At 40.1% G+C, this 23,557-nt stretch overlaps 1 protein-coding gene across 3 annotated transcripts in view; it reads right to left on the minus strand.

Annotated features, from left to right (window-relative positions):
• The window catches only part of NKD1 (NKD inhibitor of WNT signaling pathway 1), a 108,460-nt gene extending 92,859 nt beyond the window's left edge, over nt 1-15,601 (minus strand). Inside the window, exons 1-3 of one of the 3 annotated variants that reach the window (XM_013101431.5) lie at nt 15,263-15,595; nt 15,088-15,120; nt 14,727-14,887 (exon numbers count right to left, since the gene is read on the minus strand). In XM_013101431.5, coding sequence (XP_012956885.1) covers nt 14,727-14,887; nt 15,088-15,120; nt 15,263-15,287 — 219 coding nt within the window. In that variant the 5' untranslated portion in view covers nt 15,288-15,595. Of the gene's footprint in view, nt 1-14,726; nt 14,888-15,087; nt 15,121-15,262 lie in introns of all 3 variants that reach the window. The other 2 variants (XM_005021581.6, XM_072043725.1) reach the window with 2 other exon arrangements.
• Nucleotides 15,602-23,557: the final 7,956 nt, after the last annotated feature.

Here is a 23,557-nt window from a genome sequence, read left to right on the forward strand (position 1 = left end):
AACTTGTTAGTTAAAAGGATAAAACCTACCCCAAATTCTCTGGTGAGGAGGTAGAACAGGTAGTTTCAAAGAGAAGACAAATGACTAAACAAGCAGTACGTGCTTAGCTATCCTGTGTCTCTGAGAAGATTTACATCTGAGTGATTTGGGAAAGGATATACAGCTAATGTTAGGGTCTAGATGGGAATACACAGCTCCTGTATCCCATTCTAAAGCCATAATTCAGAACTTGAGACACCAGGTAGCACCAGAGCAATGGTTATCCATCTCTGACCACCCACATCACAAACACCTCCCAGCTTCATACCAGGCCCACAGACCAGTCTTCTAATCTCAGATGACTTCAAAGCCTACCTACTTTGTGATTCAGAGTGCTTAAGAAAGCTGTACTTACCCTGTTATCCTATCTCTTTAAACACAACAGGACCAACATCCTATCCATGAAAATCCCAACCACCAAGTAAGAGACCCAAGTGGCTACACTGGTCAGCCCAGTTTACAAAAGCACACCCTGTTATCAGATTCACAAGGACTGCATGGTAAGCTTGTTTCTGGACTGATGAAAACTTTAACTTGGTAGGGATATTTCTGCCATATATACTTATATATACACAATATGGGCCAACACCACTTGCTAATGGATAAATCTATGAAATGCTCTAGTAGAACATGTAGCCTCTAATGAACAAGGGACCTGCTAGTAATTATTATCACAAGATAAAAATACAAACAAATAGTATTTATTTTTTTTTTAAATGACTGAAGTAAAAAGGATTAAGGGCCTTTTCAGTTTGAAATTCCCAGATACCCCTTTTTACCCATTCTCACCCCTTCCCCTTAACCAAGTCAAAGATTCTGTTACATCTTCTGCATATGAATTCTAGATTCATTTGTTTGACCACATCCCATTACCAAATGAACCCTAATTTTCCCCTTTGTGTCCTTTAACAAGCCTGCATACAAAAGCTGAAGAAATGTTCTATTCTTTGCCTGCTTGCTTTGTTCAGGTACACAGGTCTTACATCTCCTCTACCCAACCCTTCCTCGTCTTTTTTAAGAACATATTTTCACCCAGCCCAAGAGGATTGCTCTTTGCTCATTCCTGTTTGTTATATTTATTGTGACACAGGATCATATGAGATTGAAGGCCCAGAAAACCCCATGCTGTGTGCCTTGCATAAAATGTACTTTCTCTTACACTAGAAAAAGGCTTACATGACATATAGTTTTTATAAATATATATCTATGGAATTTTGAAAGTAGGTAAAAACATTATAATATCATAAGGTGGCAAGGAATACAAAAGAAGAAAAAGCCCCAGTGAATAAAATCCTTTTTTAAAAGAAGGGAAAAAAAAAAAGAAAAGAAAAGAAAACTATGCTTAACACAAACTCCTTCATGAATTCTCTTTATACTTCCAGCAACAAGAATTCACCATTCTGCTGACACTGTTGCTGACGCTACTGAAAAAGTCACCCAAGAAAGCTCACTTTAAAATGAAATTTTATAAGGACAGGAAATAGGGATTTGTAATGGAACATTTCCTTCTACTTAATCGCAGTATTGTTAGCACGATTGCATAAAGTCCATTTGGTCATTTTAATTGATTTAATGATAAAGACTATTTTTAGGCTGACTGACACAAAGAAAACCACTTAAAAGGGAAAAAATCTGAAGTTACAGTTACCTCCCAAAGTCCCCCCAGAAATGATTTAATACCAACAAGACATTCTTGTATTAACTGTTTCTAATATTGCTATTAATTTTTAATACTACCGTCAGATTCCATTGACTCAAATCACTGAGGAACTATTAAATATTTACAATCATCAGTCAAACAAGGAACCTTTTCAGCTCTTTACACTTATAATCATGAGGTATAAACCTTCAACTTCCATACAGAAGATATTTTTAAAATGAAGAGTGCATTTCCCAGAATAATGATGCTCTAATACCAAACAGCAGCTCAGTTATTTTGTGTTAAGAAACCAAAGCCCTTCTTACACAATTTCAAAGCAGCAGCTGTGACTTTGAAACTAGGAATTCATCCTGGCCACCTGCTTTAAAACTAGCCAATATAAATGTGGTGGGATGATTCCTGTTGATAGCCATGGATTGGTAGGGCAGCACAGGTTGTGGCTTTGGGTCCTAGAGATCACTGACTTCTCCAGAATCTTGTCTAGATGACAACTTTGGGATCCAGCTGCATCTGAAGTCTGGATTAATAATTAAGTGTTAGGTTGTGGTACCATTACTCAGGAGGAAACTTCATTGAACAGCTGAGATATATTGCTCACAGAATGCCACTCACAGTATGAGGTTTTATTCCCATGGCAGATGATCCTTTTCTATCACTCAGCATGCAGGAATTATCATGGTCTTACTTGTAAGGTATTTTTTTTCTTTCTTTTTTGTTTTGTTTTGCTTGCTTTTTAAACTCACAAACATTCACAGTGGTAATAGTAATAAACTAAAAATTGACGACTTCAAAACCTCCAACCAACCTACTTTTCTTGCCTTAATGAATACAAAAACATTGCAAAAAAAAAAAAAAAGTGTCCATCAATGGATTTTAGTGGAACATGAAAACTTCACAACCATAGCACAATGCACCTCAGGAAATATTTTAGGGACTAATCCTGTTCTCAGGGTTAATGGACTTCAATAGTAAAATAATTTGGCCAGTAAAATCTCAGTCACTTCTACTTCTCAACATTAAAAAGGCATATTTTTGCATTAACCTGAAAATAATCCCCTTGAAAACCATCTACAAAGTACTACAGAAGAAAAAGAAACCTTTAATATTTAAAAGACATATTCCTAAACATTTATTTTAATATAAGATTGCTAAAAAAAACACATACACGTAAGAGGTTGCTGGTCCTTTCCACCTTCTACTCCATTACGCCTTGCCTTCCCCCCTTTGCATGCCCCTTCTTCAGAGGCACATTTCAGAGCACGTACCCTACTCCAGCACTGGTGCTGCTGAGGTGGGAACAAGCACTTCTTACAGCCAGTAAAGGGCCCACAACACAATCTTCAGAGAAAAGCCTCTGGATGGTACAACTCAAAAGACTGCTGCAAGTTTATTTCTTGCTTTTTCTTTTCCAATAAATTACTCCCCTTTTGATGTCTATTCTTGTTCTTTAAAAAAACACACACACAAAAAAAACCCCACACGTCAGGTTAAGATGAAAACTGCCCACACGACAAGTTTGTGTTTACAAGCTTAAGAGCAAGTTTCATTTGAACACAGGTCAATGCCGCTTTAAGAAAACATCACATACCAAAAAAATCACACATGGTTAGAACACATCACGAGCAGAGAGGAATTGTGGACTCAGCCTGTGAGGCACCGAGCCAGCCTGAGAAGCCCTTTGAAGTTAGAAAAACATCCTCTGGTCAGAGCACATTTGTGAAACCGTGGGACAGGCGCTTTAAACAACATTCGCTCCGAGATCACCTGCGGTGTGCCAGTGGATTGGCGCCTGTGTAACTTCAACAACGTAACCCTTTATAGTCCACAAAGATCACTCGCTCCAAAAATCAGTCCTGTCAACTGCACACAGCCTAACGGCTGCATGGTGAAACCTGTACCACTTCACCCGCTGTCAGACTCGCTGCCAGACGCTTACTAAAGACACGTGAAGTTTGTGTGACCCCTGGGTAAACAGAACCTGGTCAATGGCAGAAAGAAACAGTACTTTATGTGGACAAAGAGGCACTAGTAGAGAAGGAAGGCATCACCCCACAAGAAAGGACACTCCAAACCCATGCTGTGCAAACCTACATGACAGCTCAGCGCTCACCGGGGTACGGCATAGAACACACCACAGTTGTTGTGAGAAGAAAGGTTCTTGGCTGCTAGTGGCTAATCCTGGCAACGCACACCTTATTTCCGCCTCATTTACAGGGGGATGGGACTACACATCAGCAGACGGCTTTCTCAGTGGAGTCACTTCCCTCCACCAAGTGCTGTCAGCCCGCTGGCCCCAGCAAGCGGTACCAAAGCACCATGGGGCTGCATCCTAGGCCCAGCCCATCTCTCAGACCAGCAGGCCTCTCACAAAAGGGCCTCTCTGCCATTCCTGACACCACTTGATATTGAAGCCGATACACGATAACAGAACATTTTGAAGGACTAAATCACTTGTCTTGTTTGGAGCATGGAAGGAGGAAGCCTCGCCCTGTCTTTGGATATGGCTCCTGCTGATACTAGGAGAGGCTCTGACCATACAGCAAGGCAGGAGTCTTTCCTAACTTAAAACATACCTCTAGACGCACAACACTTGCATTTTTCTTGTCTAACGATGAGCTGTCCTGTTTTTCCCCAGTGGTGCTACAATTCTCCTCTTTTTTGTGTGTTTATTTTATTTCTTTTCTTGCTGACCAGGATGGTTGGCATTGCCATCTGAAACACACATGAGGACAGGCAGATTACTCTGCAGGGCTAATACCTCAGTCTTTTTGTTACTTCCACAAGACATTACCTGTTGTCTGTTATCGATTTATTGGCAAATCTATGGGGCTTCTCACGGAAGGCCTTCAATTCCTGTTTTTCCAGGACGAGGAAAATCAGAGATAGCCACAGATTAAGAAGTTTTAGCAGAGGTATGATTTGCCTTTCAACAGCACTGTCCAGTCTCTCCTGGATTAGTCCCTCTAGTCCTCCCCTCCTGCACACGTTCAAGGACACAGAGCAACTTCAGCTTGCCTTACTTTTGACTTTCCTCACACAGTTCTCAAAAAACAATCAATTTCATTGCTTTTTTTTTTCTTCTAATTACATCAAAAAAAAAAAACAAAAAAACAAAAAAAAAAAACAACCAGTTAAAGCAGCACATCTGGAAAAGAGTGCCAATGTTAAGGCCAATTACCAAGCTGAAATCTATGTAGTATAAACGAGTACAGTATTTCCTTCCCAAATACCGCGGTGGGGTTTTTTTGCACACTTCCCTTCTTGTTACATGTCACCATGCTTTAATCCAAGAACAACCATCTTTCAAAGAAAAGCCCCGTATAATAGCTATCATTGCTATACATTAGTCCTGAATTAAGGATTTGGTGTGCTTCCAACCAGTCAAAAATTGTTAAAAACAGCCTCCAATTAAAAAAAAAAAAACAAAACAAAACAAAAAACCTGTGGTGCAATACTGTAACAAGCCAACCTAATAAGATAAATGCCTTCATACAATAAAAATGTACTATTTTAATGGGTTTTAGGCTATTTGCACAGCACTGCTTTTCTCAAAACATGCTTTCTAAACTTACCTGCAAAATTACATTGCTAATTACAAATAAGAATTTAAGTGGCAATACAATTGTGAAAACCGCTTGCAAACCTATTATAAAATGACCGGCTAAATTACATCTGCAGGGGAAAACACACTGCCATTCCACTAGCAATGTAGTTTCTACAGAAAGACACTATCAGTTGCACCACTTGAACCTTCCCTGCTCTTCCATTGATGTGGCAAAGAACACGATATAAAACCACTGAAAGCAATAAGAAATTTCCCCTCTATTATAGCAGGGCTCTCATATCAAAATGTAAGTGCCTAAAGAAATATTGCAGAAGTTTTCAAGATGATCTAAACAGGCTTACCCAACTGCACTGAGTTAGTTAAAAATATACCTTTAAAAATAATTTATTTATGGTATTCTGAAAAACTCCTTTTACATATGTATCCACATCAGGAACAAGACCTTGCACATAAGCTTTGCCTAAATAAAAATTGCTTTAACTGAGATAACCTGTGAAGTTTATCCTCAAAATAAAATTAAATATTCAGGATGGATAAATGAGGCACAGTTTTTCCATGGGAAAATATCAAAGTATTATTTATTTTTTCTGTAAGTACTTGTTTTGAAAAGCCTTTCCTCCCCACCTGGGCTTCGGCTAAAAGCCACAATCTACATTTAAACAGTGTGTATGCTTTAGAAAACTATCAACCATCTTTTTTTAAAGCAGAAGCATATAAAATTATTTGATCCACTTTTCATATAGAAAGTCTAGGGCTGACCATAAAGAAATAGGCAGGCTCCCAGTATAAACTTACCAGGATTACATCAAAGACCTTCCTCTAGGATCAGACGATTGATTTCTTCAATGCTTTTTAGAATTTCTTCCAGGATATTTTGGGTTATTGCCTTAGACCTTGCTCAGCTGGAATGACAGATATTCTGTTTGCTAGACTATGATGTTCTCTCTTTATAGGGGAATGAGTGTCTGTAGTTTATACACACGTACGCTATGTGAACAGAGACAGACTTGGAAAGTTCACAAGCAAAATTATTATTTATTGTTTCAAAAAAAGAGTGGTTTATTACTGAAACACTGATACAGGCTTAACCACAGCATCTTATGCAATACAGAGACTGCTTGTTATTCTGCAAGCTCAAGGCTGGGGCACTCTATGCTCAGAGAAAATTCCTGCTCCCCAAAACAGGCATTTGTTCTGTATATCCACTTAATACATATGACTTAGCATTACAGCCACTATCCTTTTTTTTTTTTTTAAAAAAAAAAAACTCTTGAAACTAACCTTCCTGGAATTATAAAAGATTTTTAAGATAAGACAACAGGAAGCAGCTTAGTCCTTATCTATTGCTATCAAATCTTTGGGGAATCAGACAGAAAACTATCTCCGAGGGCAATGTGACATACTACCCACCATTCTCCTTCCTCCCCCAAGACAAATCTATCACCTCTGTACCACTCATCATTTGCAACAGAGTATGGATCAAAAGATTTGAGGCTGCTCCCAAATCCCATTTCTCCTGCAAGACAGTACTTTGTTCTGTCACTTCCCTACTGAGTCTATCCCCTTATTTTATGCCTCACAGCATGTGTGGCTGCACCCCAAGGTCAAACACCCATGCATGATTTTCTTTCACAGATCTTGAATCACAATGTTATACTTTAATAGGAACCTCAATATGCTTAATCCCTTTAAAGCTGCCACAGTAATGCCCCCAAATGCATTAAATTCCACCCTAATCACAAAACACAAAGTATTTCTTTGGATGGACAGTGCACAGACTGTTCTGACCACATGCCAATCCAGCTCTGAGCTGAAGTTACATACAGCACTGGATTTTGTTAGTCTGAGGCCTACGGATACACGGCTGAAAAAAAATCTGTGCACATTTACATCTTTCTACTACAAATTTTTCTTAAAACATAACTGAATTCCTCCCACATTTTAAGGGAGGATCTCATATTCTCAAGGGATTTGCACTGGAAATGATATAAGGGACCAGGGACACTGAGCCTACCTTAAATCCAAATTCCATTACAAACAAAAATGAGAATGGTAGATGGCACTTTTGAAGGAATTAGCAGGACACCCTTTTGCTATCAGATAGATGAGTTTCAGAGTTCCACTGAATTTTCAGACTGAGAAGAGATATCAATGAATATCAAACTATCAGAGCTCTGAGAAAAAGCAGAAAAGCTACTTGCCTGATGAGTTTTAATTAAGATGTTTTATTAATCAGGAGCTTCAGATTTGAGAAGCAACTCTTTTTATGTGTTCACTTGGAAGGGACCTTCATTTAAATCAGGGAAGAGGTGGTGTTCCCTTATCCCTGCCCAGTGGCTAGTCTGGTAGGATCTTTTAGGTGCATTTCTACTAGCCTCTTCTTGAGCACTGAGGAGCTCTTGGGCACAGATAGCATTTCGGTCTCCCCTAGCCACAGCATGGTCTTCAGAGGAGTGAAAGGATTTAATAGCCTAAAACAATAGGATCATTTATTACCCTATAATACACAATAGGCCACACCAAATGAACAAGATCAGTGGTACTCAACTTCACAGCTGTCACAGGACCTCCCAAGACGACACCGCATCATTCCCTTCCCCAAACAATTAGATTCTGTATGACTAAAACAGTTATTTCTCACATATGACAGGCACATCAGGTCACATAAGAAGTACACATGTAGGTATCAGGGCTAGACACTTAGCTGCAGATATAGCCCTGTCTGAATGTGAAGTCCCATTAAAAGCCAATGGACCTGTCCTTATTAATCAGTGGATTTGTGGTTACATGACAGTTTACTTGCAAGATGTTAGCTATACAAGACTGTGTGAAGGATCACACAGGAAGGAATGTGAAAAAGGATCTCACATGTTCAGAAATGTCATTTCTATTCTGCGAGTTATGGGGCAAAGTCTTGTTATTTTTATCACAGCTATATGATATAGAAGTTTACAAACAGCAAACATATCATATGGCCATATGCCTTGTAGAGAGACCAAGACAGCTAGAGTTGAGCCTACAAAAGTCATTTCCCAAACTCTCTTAAGCTGCGCAGTAGTAGAAGTGTCCATGCCAGCACAGCCCTTTCACCATAGCTAACACCGCTGGCATTCCACCACTGCAAGACAAATGTCACGAGATACTCCAATACAAACATGCTTTCCTGGCTCAGAAATCAGACACAATGAAGATTTTGCATTTGGAACTTGGTTAATAATTCTTGAATGGAATACAGTCCAACTCAATCTCCCATAGCTGTACTTACTCTGCAGGAGTAAATACAAGCTTAGTTTTGCTGCCAGTGTTGGCAGATGTAACTAAATAAATTCACAGGGAAAGTCTATTTGACCATTTCTTCACATTAATTTTTTTGAACTAAAACTATACCTCATTTTCCATAAAAGGTATTTATAGATATAACAGCCTGAAAACTCCTGTCTGCCTACTCAACGTAACTAGTATATCTAACAAACTAGAAAAGGGGTTCAGTTACCAAGAAATACTCCAAGTATTCTGTACATGTCAACATCTACCATTTACTCTTCAACCTTGTTTTAATGCTGACGTTCATGAGGCAAAATTCATCCACAAGGATTTCTATAAAGGCCAACATCTGCATCAGGGGAAGCAATGTTCCATTTTGATTTAAATATCACCACCAAACAATTATTTCCCCAACTTCAGAAAAAAACCTAACTCACAAAGTTTCAACACTCAAGAGACTTCTCTTTCCTCTGTTTCTAACCAAATTCAAAAGAAACCATAAAAGTCAACTAAGATCTCCTTCTGAAGGGTGCCTACAAATATCCACTTACTGAGCTCCTCCTGGGTCTTATTACAGATCTCACAAAACCGACAGAAAAACCTTCTGTTAATGAATGCTGCTATAAAGAACATTCCCATATGTCAACAATCGTGCTACAAATTTCCCATTCTTGTTATAAGCAAAGTTTTAGTGTAAAGTCTGGACTAAATTACTTACATTTAAGTCATTAGAAAATATAACATACCGTTGTTACTTTTCATCCTGATTTACAGAAGAAAACGTAACCAAGGCCTTCTCATCCAGAAGATTTAAGGTTTTGCTAAGCCAGGAGGGACTTTCAGTAGCCCAAGAGACATAGCTTTCTCTTATCACTTAAATGAGGACTTCACCCAGCTATTAGGCAGAGTAAGTTTCCTTCTTACAAGCACCATTTTAGAGAGGGTGGGAGAAAGAGTTGTTAGAGATCAAAAAAGTTGTTTTAATGAGACTGTTTGCAGAAACTTCATGGGCCATTCAGCTTTCCAATCAACATCCTAAATTAAAAGTGTGCCACGTTAAATCTGAAATACCTATAAAGCAAGCCCTGATGAAATACAGACTGCCTTCCATCCACCTCCTCCATATGGCTCAAGCAAAGTCAACTTTTAATTTCATAACACAAAATATTTAATTTATGCTTTTCTTCATATGTCAATTTAACCTCCGGCACATAGCTTTGAAACCATGTAAGGATGTCTAACACTTTCCATATGGCAACTGAATTGTGGCTTTTAATTGCACCAACTGGTATCATTCAAGGATAATTCCCTTGGAATCCAGCTTTCTGCTACAGTATTGGCCAATTCACTAATCTCATCACCATGGCACTAATACGTTCAGAGACTCTTTGATTGTTAATATTCATATTATAATTTTCCCAAACCAAAGCTGTCAAGATAGACTACGTGCACTACTAATTAAATTATCTGGTTTTGTTGGCACCAAATTTCAACACAGAATAAGATTTTTCCTCTTTTTCTTCCAATATCAAGTTTGGAAATTTTATTTTAAACATCATACACATAATATTTTATATATCAAAATATTTTTTCAGTCACATGAATACACAACACTGCCGGTCTTTTGTTTCTTTCAATCCTCCAGGTCAACGCAAATAGTTATCCCTATAATAGTAACATTAACGTACTTTAAAGCAATTCAGCTTAAAAGACCACTTCAAGCCATCACACAAGATAGCACCCAAGAAAATTTTTAATTGATCTTGTTACTCTGTCAGCAAGAAGAGAGTCCTTCAAATGTCATTCTACCCATGAAATGACCCCGAAGTAGTGCTACAATTAAATCTTCCACTCCAATAGCCTTTAAGGCATCACATACACAGGCCACTAAAGAAGTCTCTTTATTATTTTCACTTTGGATGAATACCCTATCCAGCTGTGTCTCTCATAAGGCTATGTATTTTTACATATACAGACACATACTATTTAGCAGTGGGGAATTGGGAAGGGCTTTTTTTTTTTTCTTTTTTTTTTTTTTAAATTCATGAAAGACCATGCAAGAGGAGCAGTGAAGTTGACACTGGCGTAGTCCCCTCTCAACCATGCAAGGAATGCCCATTAATGTCACTGGCAGTTACAGGCACAGAACAAATGGAGAACAAACCCCACATCAGAAGCAGCAATGTGCCTCAGTGTGTCTTACTGTATTAATCCCAGATCAGATACTCAACTCTAATATCAATTAGGTTAGAACATGAGGATCACTAGCACTAGCCCTTCCAGTTGAAGTTGTAAACTAAAGTCTTCCCTATTTTACCCTAAATGATTACTTCCAACTTGGCTCAATATCAGCTGGTTTGAAATTTAATTAAAAATTAGATTCTTTCCAGTTCCAAACACTGATCTCAATGAGACGTACAACCAAGAAACTAGCAAAATTTCTTATGTCTTTGAAGATAAAAGTAAATTGAACTAAGCAATGTCATATTTAATATTCCCCCTTCAGCACAGAACTACTTCTCAGTTAAATAAATAAATACATGTATATTTGCAAACAATGTTGATCTCTAGAAATGGTTTCCAAAAGTAAACATGCTGAATAAATTTCAACTTCAGAACTATACAGAATAATCCACAGTGTCAGGAAACCTCTCCTATTCTCAGGGTACAAGTTAACTCATTCATAAAGCAGCAGCAGAAGTGTATTCACTTGCTCTAACAGATTTACAACCCCAGTGGTTTCAATTAGCTTTGAAAATAGAATATGACTCCGGACCTCATACTTTTCATAGATGCAACAGAATTCTTTTTTTCTTTAATTCTACATGATGGAGAAGGGGAAGGGTGCGGTCCAGCCCTCAGCCTCCTCAGTAATTAAAACATTTAGAGCAGAGCAGCCCCTGCTGGGCGGGTGGCAATGGTTTAATGAGATCAGAGCTCTTAGCCCAGAACAGAAAGCTGTTTACACACCAGAAGTGCGTATTTCAAAAACACTCCCCTTCCCTTGCTTGATGCCTTCACCCAATGATTTACTACCACGAGATTCTCCTCAGATGACTGATGCATTTGGCAATAGCTAGACACTGATCCATTTTCTCCCAGTTAATTGGAGTGGGGGAAAATGCATCAATTGAGAGAAGTTTGCTTCAATCAAGAAATCTCAACACTTCAGTTTAAGAAGATAATAGGGATGCTGTATGATGGAACCCTGCCAGTGTCACACGCTCCTTGACTGACCTGACAGAGAGACTTGCCCTCCACAGCTGTTAATGGGAGTCATCTATGTAAATTTAGTCAGTCTAGAGAGGAACACAAATTAAATTTTATTGCTTTCCTAGGTTTGTCTTTAATGTTCTTGTAAAAGGCTACATTAATGCCCCTGTACTCCAGTGTCATCTCCTCTGAATAACTAATTTAAGCGAAACAATTCAGTGTCTCTCAAGAGAAACAGCCTTTCAGCTCCAACCAAAGAATTTTTTGGTTATACAGAGCAATATATGTCAAATTTCACTATCACATTCAACTTCCAATCCAAATGATCAAAATCCTCTAAGTTTCAGACAACTGAAGCAACTGAGTGTTTTCTCCTCCCATCAAAAATACTTTGACACCACCCTGAATTTCACCAAATAAGTGAAACATACTGATGAAAGCACCATCAACAGAAGCGTGGTTAAGGATTAGGATTAAGAGGAAAATTATTTCTATTTTTTCAGTTTGTTTGTTTAAACTTGATGTTTCTCTGGATGCAAATATTTTCATCAATGTCTGATTTAATTCTTTCTGCTGTGAATCACAAAATGAACAATTAAGACCTATTTCAGAAAAAAAAAAAAAAAGAGAAACCAAATTTCCCAATTGTGACAATAGAACTGTATCATTTCACAATGTCTTGTAAAGCTAATTGAACATTTTAAGAAGAGTTTTGAAGCAGTAAAAAGAGTCCTTGGTTGGTTGTTGGGGGAACACACAACTATCCCACACAATCCCATGTCATTGACCATTAAGAGAAGTGACTAGCCTTTCTACATCTTGAGGTGAATGAAGAACCAAGAGGTTACGCTACAATCCACTTCGAACCTTGGTATAATTATATAAGAGATCAAAGAGATCTTAGAAGAGAAACAGTTGTGTAGTCTCATTTATGGAGTCAAGAGCTGTGACTCCATAATCCTTGTCAAAGACTGTACATATGGCACATCTGTTTCCAATGTAGGATTAGAAATGCATCCTTCCATATTACCAAAAGTTCATATTTTAAATGAACTTTAATGTAGCTGTCATAGTGTTCCTGTGATAGGATGACAATTCAACTAAATCAATTAGCAGGCCATATATGTGTGCAGATGCAACCAAATATATTAAGCAATAAATTGCCCATATTTGCAAGCCTTCTGAAACAGCTCTATCAGGATGACAGTAAAAAGTCTTATAGGCACAGAACTTTTAAACATACTTGAACCTATTTGCAGTTTTATAACGTAGTAAAAAGCATCAGTTAATTTTTAGTTAGTGGCTTGCTAATTGCTGACCTATCATGAGGACACCTTGATTAAGGCGAGAAATACTCTGTTCTACATTCCAGTTGAGCAGACCTCATGGAACTGAAATTTTGTGAACAGCAAAGTACTCTTGATAACAGTTCTGTTTGTTTTGAAAAGTATTTTCTTCTGCAAACTATGTTCTGCGGACATAGTTTGCGGAAGAAAATACATCTCATAAAGCTGAAGTCAGTGATTTTGACCTTTAATTCCTGTATTTTAAACGCATATTTAGTTTGGTGTGTTGAACTTTCTTTCCTGGAAAATATATACACAAACAGTAGAACATGCATCTGAAAAGCTTAACTTACAAAAATGGATATAATGAAAGCTAATTAAATGCACATTTTTACTCTTTGCATCCGTACCATACACATACAGATACCATTATTAATGTGAACATCTGTCCTTTGACACATTGTCTCCAAGTAAAATACAATAATATCACTAAAACCAAAGATACCTGTAGGATAAACACGTAGCAAAGGGATTATGCTCATCATTTACCAACATTTAAGTCAATATCCTAACCCCTTCACCTTATTTGAAGTGACTCACAAATAATTTAACCTCCTTTACCTAGAGTACTCATGGAACCTAAAGAGTCGCCATTTTTCCATTCTACACATCTTCCACGCAAATCAAGACCTCACCTAAAGTGAAATATGTTTCATTGCTTCTCCACTTTACAAGTTAATTTTTCCTTTTTCCTGAGAGGCAAGGAAATCAGGCTTCTGACAATAAAGCTGGTGGCTAACAAAGCAAAGAACCTGGTGGAGGTTTGGTGACCCTGCTCTGTTTGTGCTCTCAGAGACACATTCCTTGATGAGAAGCACAGATTCCAATCTCCCCATCTCTCAGGTTACTTTTCCACTGATGCAGCTTTCAGTGCTTGATCATGAAAGCCCATGAATGTCAAGGGGAGTCTTTCAGTAAAGATCAATAAACTCTGGATCGTACCCTAAAACACATTGAACATATCTGAGAACAACCGCCTTTGTTTATCTCTCACCATGCCATTTTGCTTAAACACACAACATTTAACAGAAAAACAACAATAACTCAGCTTAAACATTTCTTCCAGCCCAGCTTTACGTGGGAAAAGTGGAGGAAAGAGGAAGGGTGGAAAATGACCAGTGTGTGGTAACAGCCAGAACAAGTGACATGTGCGGTAACTCTTATGGAGAAAGTCAGCCCCACATTAACAGCAAAGAGCAAATAACAACATGCTCTTCGGGGACTTCTCCTTTCCTGAATTCCTCTGCCAAAATGTCAGAGACAAACTTGTGCACCAATCAGGGTTCACAAGCCTGCGCACACTGGCAGGGTGCTGGGCTCTTTCCAGCGGTTCTCCGTACGTTCCTGTTTGCGAAAGGTTTTGTTCTAATCGTGCTGCCCAGACACTGGAGGACAGGTCCTCCCTCACTCTGCCGGCTTTTGTACCAGCACCAAGTTTGCTCTGCAGCTCCCAACTTCACCAAAGGACAGATGGAAACCACCCACAGGCAGCCCCTTGGAGCAGCATTAGGGCAAAGAAAACCCTTCCTTTGCACAACCGGCCCTGGGGAGGGAGGGAGAGAGGGATGGAGAAAGAGCTGTTGGTTTCCCCTGTTTCAGAAAGAAGAAAGGAGGGGGCGCAGCTAGGGAGCTGACATACCCTGCCGCTGGAGAGCCTGCAAACAGCCCGGTGCTGGCAGCCTTGGAGTCCCGAGCTGCTGCCTCCGCTGCTGCTGCCGCTGCCCCCGGAGTATTTCTGCTTCACCATCCAGTCCTCCAGCCCTTTGCGAGCCAGAGAGGCGTTCACCGCAAAACTATCACCTAGAAAAGAGGAGACAATGCCGCCGCTGAGCCGCCCGCACAACCCGCCCGGCCCCCGGCCAGCCCCGTGGCCAGCGGGGACCGGAGCGGGACCGGAGCGGGGGAAAGTTGAGGGGAGAGGGCAGGGGGCCGGGGGCAGCCGCTCGGCCCGGGGGATTCAAAGGCGTTCAAAGTTACTGGCTGGAAGGAGCCATCCCTACCTTCCGGACTTTCTCTGGGTTTACAAACGGCAGCTAGGCAGATCCAGAGGAAAGTGTGTGGGGGAAATAATAAAGGAAGATCGTTAGACACCAGTATAAAATCACAGCAACAACACACAAGTAAAATCCGAATAAGGGGAAAGGGCTGAGGAAGTAGCAAGTGAAAGGAACTAACCATGTTTCGAGTGAAGTTTCCCCATTTCTCTGCATTGATCTGCAATTACGATTCATTTGACTGCTTTCAGTAGGGTCAGGTTCTGTTGTTGTTGTTATTTTTGTAGATGTATAAAATCCCAGCGTGCTTAAAAATCCATGCGCTCCACTTCTCCCTGCTAAAGCAAGAGCGAATCTCAGCTCCCCTCCTGCAGCCCGGTCCGGCGTCCCCTCTCCGCTCCGCTCTTCCTCCTCTCTCCTCTCTTTCCCAAAGACAGAGGCGGTTACAAAAGACCTTACTTCACCCACCGGGGAACATGATTGACACCTCATTGAGATTAGACCACTTGCAGGCAGCCTCCGCCTTCCCATTGGGCCGCGGCGGCACATGAAAGGGGCGAGCGAGCCTTTTGGAGGCTCCAAAAAAAAAAAAAAAAAAAGGAAAGAAAGAAAAAAAAAAAAAAGGAGCAGCAGCAGCCGGGGCTCGTTTCACTTGCAGCCAGGCACGGGGCGCTCCGCTCCCCGCGCAGCCCCGCGCAGCGCCCCGGCTCCGGGCCCCCGGGGTGCGAAGGGCTCCGGCCGCCGGCCGGCACCCCCCGCGCTCGGGTGCGCTCCCGAAGCCTTCGCGACCCTGCTTAGCAACATCTCGGTTCCGAAGAAAGCCAGCGTGTCTGCAGGAACGGGGCTTCTACTGACTTGGTCCTGCGTGCTGCCTTCCACCGGCGTCTTTGGTCACGGAAGGGATCCTACCCAGTCACTGATAATGCCAAACACAGGTTTTAGGGGCTGATCTGGAACCCCTTCTCAGTGGTTCAAAATACTTGCAACATGAGGACAAAAGACTAGGTTTTCTTTTCTTTTTTTTTTTTTTTTTCAGTCAAGTAAATGAGACTGAAAAAGAGTCTCCTCTTCTGCTCCAGTTTATGAATGATATATTTCTTACATATAGAATAAACTAAAAGGAAACTCGCTGTTTTATAAAGAGAATTCTCACAGTCATTAAAAATTTGTTTCCTTCCTCTGGCTGGTCATTATTTTTCTCTTTATGAAAATCACATCTCTCTTGAGATCCTTGTAGTTGAACTAGAAGAGATAAAAGGGAACAAGGAGAGTGTGTAGTAGATTCAGAAGGAGAAAAAAATGCAGGCTTCTGAGAATTCTACTCAAGAAACTACTAGTCCAACTGTGTAGGGATTGACCCAGATGGGCCTGGTCCAAAAACTTCAAGGCCACATCTGTGCTTTCAAACCCATACGTTTCAAGCACAGGGAAGAAGGAGTTAGACTTGGGAGCTCATCTGAAATAAAGATTCAAAGCATATGTAGTAACACTTCTGCAGGGAATTGGGACGGGGAGAGGAGGGTCAGGCTTGGAGCGCATTTTTAGAAGAAATTCCAATGCACATGGATGTGGTGAAGGTCTGGTATGAAATGACTGCACAGCGCAGCCAGTGGAAAGCCATTAAATGAACCATTCAATGCCAAATTGTTCTTTGGATGGCTGCAAAGTCATTTCTCACATTATTTCAACTATTTATCTGTCTAGCAAAGAAAACACTTGTGTTGTGAAATGCAGCCATTGCAACAACATCAATTGCTTGTCAAACAGCTAATAACATGCATATTTTTGAATCTCTTTCTTTTTTATGTATTTTAATAATTTATTTGGCCCATTTTTTATGTTGTGTATTTAAAGTGACATATTTGTTCCTTTGAAGATTTTGGGGAGGAGAAAGAGGGAAAGAGATTTAGATGAAGCAGACTCCTTGGGGCATAAGCCTCACCTAGACTATGAAAACTTGGAAAAACTCTCTGATGGATATTAAAAGACATTTGAAATTGTAATATCCATTTTTAAATTGTAATACCCTTAGCCTAGAGTTTTAAATACCTTTTTTTTTTTTAACTTCATCAGCAGATGTCTTATTTGCAATATCATTTATCTTCAGTGTTTACAAGAAACAGAGGACACCTTTGTGGAAGTGCCCCCCAAACAGTAAGGATTTATTAATGTCTTTTGTGAAATGGTGCCCCCATCACCCAGCTGTTGGAAACGCATGTTGGCCTTAGAAATGTCACAAGTTCAGGTCTGAACCAGCAACTGGGGGAAGAAGCTGTCGCTTTCACAAAGGAGCACAGAGGTCCGCTTGTGTCACCATCGTGGAGACGAAGGGACTTGCGTTTATAACACAGTCACTATTGTGTCATCTTGCTTTCATATATGCAACATTTGTTAGAGTTTAAAGCAAGCCCTTTTCAATTACAACCATTAATGTATCCTGAAAAAATGAGGTTTTCAAGGAAGAGCAAATCCGACCCAAAAATCCCAAATTTCAGTAGCAGTCCAGGCATCCAGTGTGTCGGTGCTTGGGCACAGGCATAACACAGACAAAGACATTACACTGAGTAGAAATCACAACTGTGGCTAGTGTTCCTCCCCATGGGAAAGTTTCAGGTACACTTAAAGGGCCAAATCTTGAGATTCTGAGCATGTTTTTGCTCAGACAAATGCCAGTTGATTTCAGGAGGCGTTAGCATGGTATAACAACTAAAAAGAGACCTCAGGATTTGGCTCAGTAGAATTATAATGATCCTCAAAACTACAGGGACTTCGAGGCACACAAAGCCTTTTGTTTTTCCTTCCATGGAGCCAGAAGTGTGTTAAGTAGTGACGTCTAGTAAAATATCAGAGTAAAGTACACCATTCATAAAACTGTACTGATGATTAAAGGGTCTCTAATTCAACCCAGTGACCCCAGTGGAATTTTTAAAGTTTGAAAGCCATGATGTAGAGTATTATTCATTGCCCTTTCATTAGTGCTGACTATGCTCTACTTTTTCAGAGGATGGAAAACCTTTTTGAACCTTGTTATAATACAATCTAGTTGATGATAGGAAACAAATGTATCTTACCAAGAAACAAGTGAATAAGAGCACTCTGGGAATTAATTTTCAATATCAAATGTGTAGTGAAGTTAATGACAATACTTGCAATAGCACGGGTTTTATCATTTGTTAGATTAAGAGGAGCTCTCTGTACCACTGAAATTTGGTTTGATGTCCCAACAAAGAATGGGGACTCATCTAGAGTACTCATCTACACAGTGATATCAGACAAAACCACACGTCTAGTTGGATTCTATATTTGTGTATTAGCTACAGAACAGAGGGCAAAAATAAACAGTGACCTAAAGTATGGTAATTAAAGTAAGCCAGCATTGAAAATGTTCAGATTGAACGTGCACCTAAAGACGACTAAACATGGTATAAGGCTACGTGAAAGCAAGCATCCTAACAAGAGTTGTTCAGAGGCCGGGGTAGAAATACTACACTATGCACTAACCACGTACCTGGCCTTAGACTGGTAAATTCAGTCAGAGATCACACAGGACTCTCACACCAACAGCCTCAAGTGGGGTTCTGCATGGTGCCTGGGGTGGGAGGGCAGTGATGCACCGCCATCGTGCAGCTTCTGACAAGGAGGAGCAGAGGGAGGAGGACAAATACCCATGGCAGATGATAGAACCACGCTGCTTTGCCTGAGTAATGGGGTAAGTAGTTGGGATAGTGCTTTCCAGTTCTTCATTTGTCTCCTTCCATTTCTTCCCCTCTCTGGCCATGTTCCCATCCAGTTGAAGCCTCCCCAGGTCTGAGGTGCGTGCTGTTCTCTTCCATCTAGAAGTGGCATGCAGGTCATGACATCCAGCAGAATTAAGGGTTGCATTGTGCTTTTTAAAGTGGGAAAAAGGTATGTAATTCTCCAAAAACTTTTGCCCACCGAGGCAGTAATGTTCAAATGGTGCTGCTCCTCCTCTTCATTAATGCATCTATGTTTATATCTTGCAGAAATGTTTTAAGAAGAGGTTGCTTAGTTGTGAAAGGAAACATAAATTTTGCTTCAAAGACATTGTTGGTGCGTTCAGTGCCATTGTCTGCAGCAATATGAAATATAACTAAGTTTGGAAGATTTGGGGGATCCAGCTGATACAGAATTTGGATCTCTGATGCTCTCAAAATAACAAAGAGAGGCATAAACCACACTCAACCTCCATTTCAACCACTTTCCAATTAATTCCCTTTTTATTTCATCAACAAAGAACTGCTCACAGCAATGATACCTCTTTAGTAATTGCTTCACTTACTAACCTGCTGATGCACTTAGGGTCACAATCCTGGACTTGCAGATACAACCAATCCTTTGAATAACATCTATGTTTAGTTTTGGTGACCATATGAGTGCTTTGTTTGCTCATTCCCAAGACACACAAATGGGAGGCCTGTCAGAAGACAGTTTCAGATCTGGGGTCTTTGTCTTTGGTACCTATGGTCTTGGCACTTCTTTCAGCATTTTGCCTAAGGCTTTTTTGCAATCTGGCATGTCAGCACCTACTAGCTTTAGCAACTTTGCAGCCTTGGCTTATTGCCTCAAAGCTTTGGCATGAGTTTGCACTGTGGCGTCCTTTCAACTCCAAACCTACTCGCTTCGCAGGTTTTCTTTCTCTCTCTCTCTTTTTTTTTTTTTTTTTCAAGATGTCAGCAACTGCCCTGACCCTAGGGAGGAAGAAAGACTGATCAGCAAGTTCAAACAGTGTCTATGCAGCAGAAAGATGTCTATCACAAATGAGCACATTCACTACATCACCTGCCAAGGAGGGAAGGATTGTGCCAGATATCATTGCACATGCTCAGATACCATGAGAAAATTTTCCAGGCTTTCTTCAAGATTGTCTCTATGCTTCTTCTGAGAGCCTGTGGTGATGGGATGGAGAAATCCCTGGCAAACTTCATAGTCTCCAACTGTTAAAACACTACGTCTCTGTACTCCAGTGTATATAGTTTCCATCATCATTTTTTTTTCTTTTTTTAATTTCACTTCTCTTCAAAGCTGAGAAAACCCACCAGTTAGTGAGAGCTGTTGGGTTTAAGGAATGATGGGTCAGGGTGCCAAGTGCTGATTCAGCTGATGAGGTGCTTCCCACAATAACCAGGAGACAGCTAGATGTCCTTTGTACCACCTCCATGAAGATGCTCCTTTCCGATACCATAACTTCCTTGCATTGTAGTCATGGAACTGAATCTTCAAATGGAAGAATCCACCATGACACTGGGATATAGGCTCATGCCATGCCCATCTTTCTTCTCGCTCTCTATTACTCTGAAAGACCACATCAGCTACCGAGTGCTGAGGGAGCTGGAAGACCTTTCTGCTAGAAATGCCCTGTTGCTATTAATCATCACCTGCTCTGACCTGCAACTCTTCTGTCAAAGGACATTGCACAGCTAATTCAGTAATCCAGACTTTACCTCATCTGAAAAATGGAAGATGGAAAAACAAACAAACAAACAAACAAATAAAAATGGATGAGATCTGAACAGAAGTGAGGCTCTTTTGTTATCAGGTCTCTTTCTAATGTTGATGAAGCTGGACTGAGGCTTTACCAACAATTCGGAAACTCTTTCAGTAGATTTTAGTGGGTGTTGGATCTAGAAACCCCTTTTGCCTGGAATTTGACTGCAGAGTCACCAGAAAGAATTCAAAGATTGTATGGAATTACCAGGAAATTTTCTGTCAAGTTTCCCCAAGGAAAACACAGATCCTTCTCAAATAAAATGGACTTGCAGTTTATGTACAAAATCTGAAACCCTGGGGGTGTCCTTAAAAAAATAATAATATAAATAAATAAATAAATAAATAAATAAATAAATAAGGCAATCCTTGAACTATTTTACAGTGTGATTTTTCTGAGGGATTTTTCCAGTGGATATTTTTGCTGAAATGAAATTTGCTAACAACTATAACAATATGCAGATAAAGTGGAAAAATAACTTTAGCCGACATCATGTACAGTGTGCTGCACATAAAAAGAAAAGAAACAAAGTAAAAAGTAGTGCCATGACTCCAATAATCAGAACCTTTCCTTTACCATCTAAGAAATGACAAGTGAGAAAGTTTTAATATAGGAGAGGATTTTTATTTGCATTTCTTAACAATAAGGGTGGTTTATACTCCACCTGGTGTCTTTTCTCACATCATCTTTTATGGGCTTCTCTCAGTGACAAGTACCTTTGTACAAAGGTTTCCCCCTCCTCCCCCTTCTCTGGTTCTAACTCTCTAGCAGGCTTCAGCATACAAACACAATGGGAGCATTGAAAGGAAGACAGTGGGACACCTCCTTTGATCTTGTGTTCTAATAACTTGTGTATGTTTGTGTCCAAAAACAATGTTCCAAGGCTTTTCTCGTGAGGACTGCTGCTGCCGCCAAATGAAAAGAATACTCATCACAGGGTGGCGGAATAGTTAAACTGCATTCAGGAGTGTAAAGTACTGGCCAGTAATGTAAACAGCAGACTGTAAACTCTGCTAAATGCTTTGATGACTGAAGAGAGCCCCACTCCTGACAGCTGACAACACAGACAACATAGATCTGTTCAAAGCATGGCACGGAAGGTCACCATTAAATCATACAATTCCCTATTACTTTCCATCTCCATTCTGGAGGATACTCTGCCCATGGACAAAAGAAATATGTCTTGCATTAGAGCAAATGGCTACTGTCAGACAAGCCAGCTGAGCTCCTCTGCTCCACTGCTGCTTGCTGAGTGTTCTTGGGGATTTTTTAAACTACAAGAAGCTGGATTTTTGCTTTCATGTTTTCATCTTGTAACTTGCTGCTGCTTTTCCAAGAAAGGGGTCTGGAAAAATAACTGGCACAAGAACAAAATAGGGCCAGTCAGACCTTACACACAGACAGGACACTGCTTGTTTTTAGCCACTTTTCTGAGAATTTGACAACCCAAAGCTACAGTGATAGAGGACTGGAGGAAGGAGAAATAGTTGCTTGATCAGAGTTCTGTTATTTACAGCCGTGGCCTGGTAAAGTCTTATACGCTTCCTCATATTGTCACACATGGACACAGCTGTGAACTTTGGACAGAGAATGTAAGAATCAAGATCTGCACCTATACTTTATATTTAGGTTCCATCTCTGGAACCAGCAGATTTATAACCACAGGTTTTGACAGACACCCAGGCCTGATTTTCAACACGATAGCCTTTGGAAAACTCTTTCATGAAACATGAAATATTTAGGTTTAATGTGCATTGGTTCAGCACACCACTTCTGTGATAGTTTTGCTTGTTTTTTAAATAAGCATAAAGTTTGTTCAAGTTCTGTTGCTATATTAAGTAGGATTGGTGCTGTGTTTATAAATAGATCAGTGTAATAAGTATTAAGAGTAATAAATATCTGAAAAGGAGAAAAATGTTAGTAAAACTGTCTTTTAAGCTCTGTGTGAATTATAACAACTCCAAAGTGTTTTGGCAAACTCACTCGTAGCCTTATTATGCTGGGGAAGAAGAATTTATTCTGAAAAATATGCCCGGGCCTCCACATCACCATACAAATCTGGTAACAGTAACTTGTATTTTGTCACTCTAAAATATGAAAGAACACCCCCTTCTGAACATTAAAATATAACAAAATAAACCTTCAGGTCTATTTTAAAGTTGCTTATACATTGAATCCTTGGTTACTAGTGATTTTCCATGCTGATACTTTGTTTACACGAAGGAATGGTGTTGTTGCAAATATTGCAAGGCAGCAAGTCCCAGTGCCCCACCGAGGCGAGGACAGCTTTCATTCTCCAGCTGGGAACATGAGCTTCTGCTTTGCCCAACGCAGGGCAGACTCTGGCTGTCTGTAGCTTTTGGACATTCTGGGTGGTAAATTGCACATGATGGAAACAGAAGAGATTAATTGTCAACTACAGGTTCTCTGCAACTTCGTACAAGGGGCACAGAAAGCATGGTCTGGGCTCAGTGCTCAGCATTGGTGCAGCAACCACAGCTGTTGACTCAGCAGTGGTCTCATGTCAGACATGGACCTACAAGGTGGAGGCATGCAGGAGAGAGAAGTCTGTTCTCTAGACTCTTCTGTGTAAACCAATTTTTGTTTTCAAAATTCACTTAGTCTTTTCTAACAAAAAATGGAATGGTAAGACAGGCTCATACAGATAAGACACTATCTTAAATGAGCTTAAAAGAAAAAACTTCACTCTTAAAAGGAAACTTCTGAAGTCCTGACAGATGGATAGATAGGAGACGACCAAGTAAGGCCTTTGAACATTTGATTTTTACTTCTCTGATTTTTTTGTTTACCACTAGCTGCCAGTGCTGCAGGACCTTGCATCTATCCAGCACACTGCACATTGATCTAATTGGTGTGGGGTATACTTGGCCTCTTCACTGTACCTATGCAACACTTTCTTATGGTGTTAACGACATAATCATTGCATTCAGATAGGCTGCACTGATTTGA

This window comes from Anas platyrhynchos, chromosome 12, assembly GCF_047663525.1.
Source record: "Anas platyrhynchos isolate ZD024472 breed Pekin duck chromosome 12, IASCAAS_PekinDuck_T2T, whole genome shotgun sequence".
In the NCBI taxonomy this organism is placed as follows: Eukaryota; Metazoa; Chordata; class Aves; order Anseriformes; family Anatidae; genus Anas; species Anas platyrhynchos.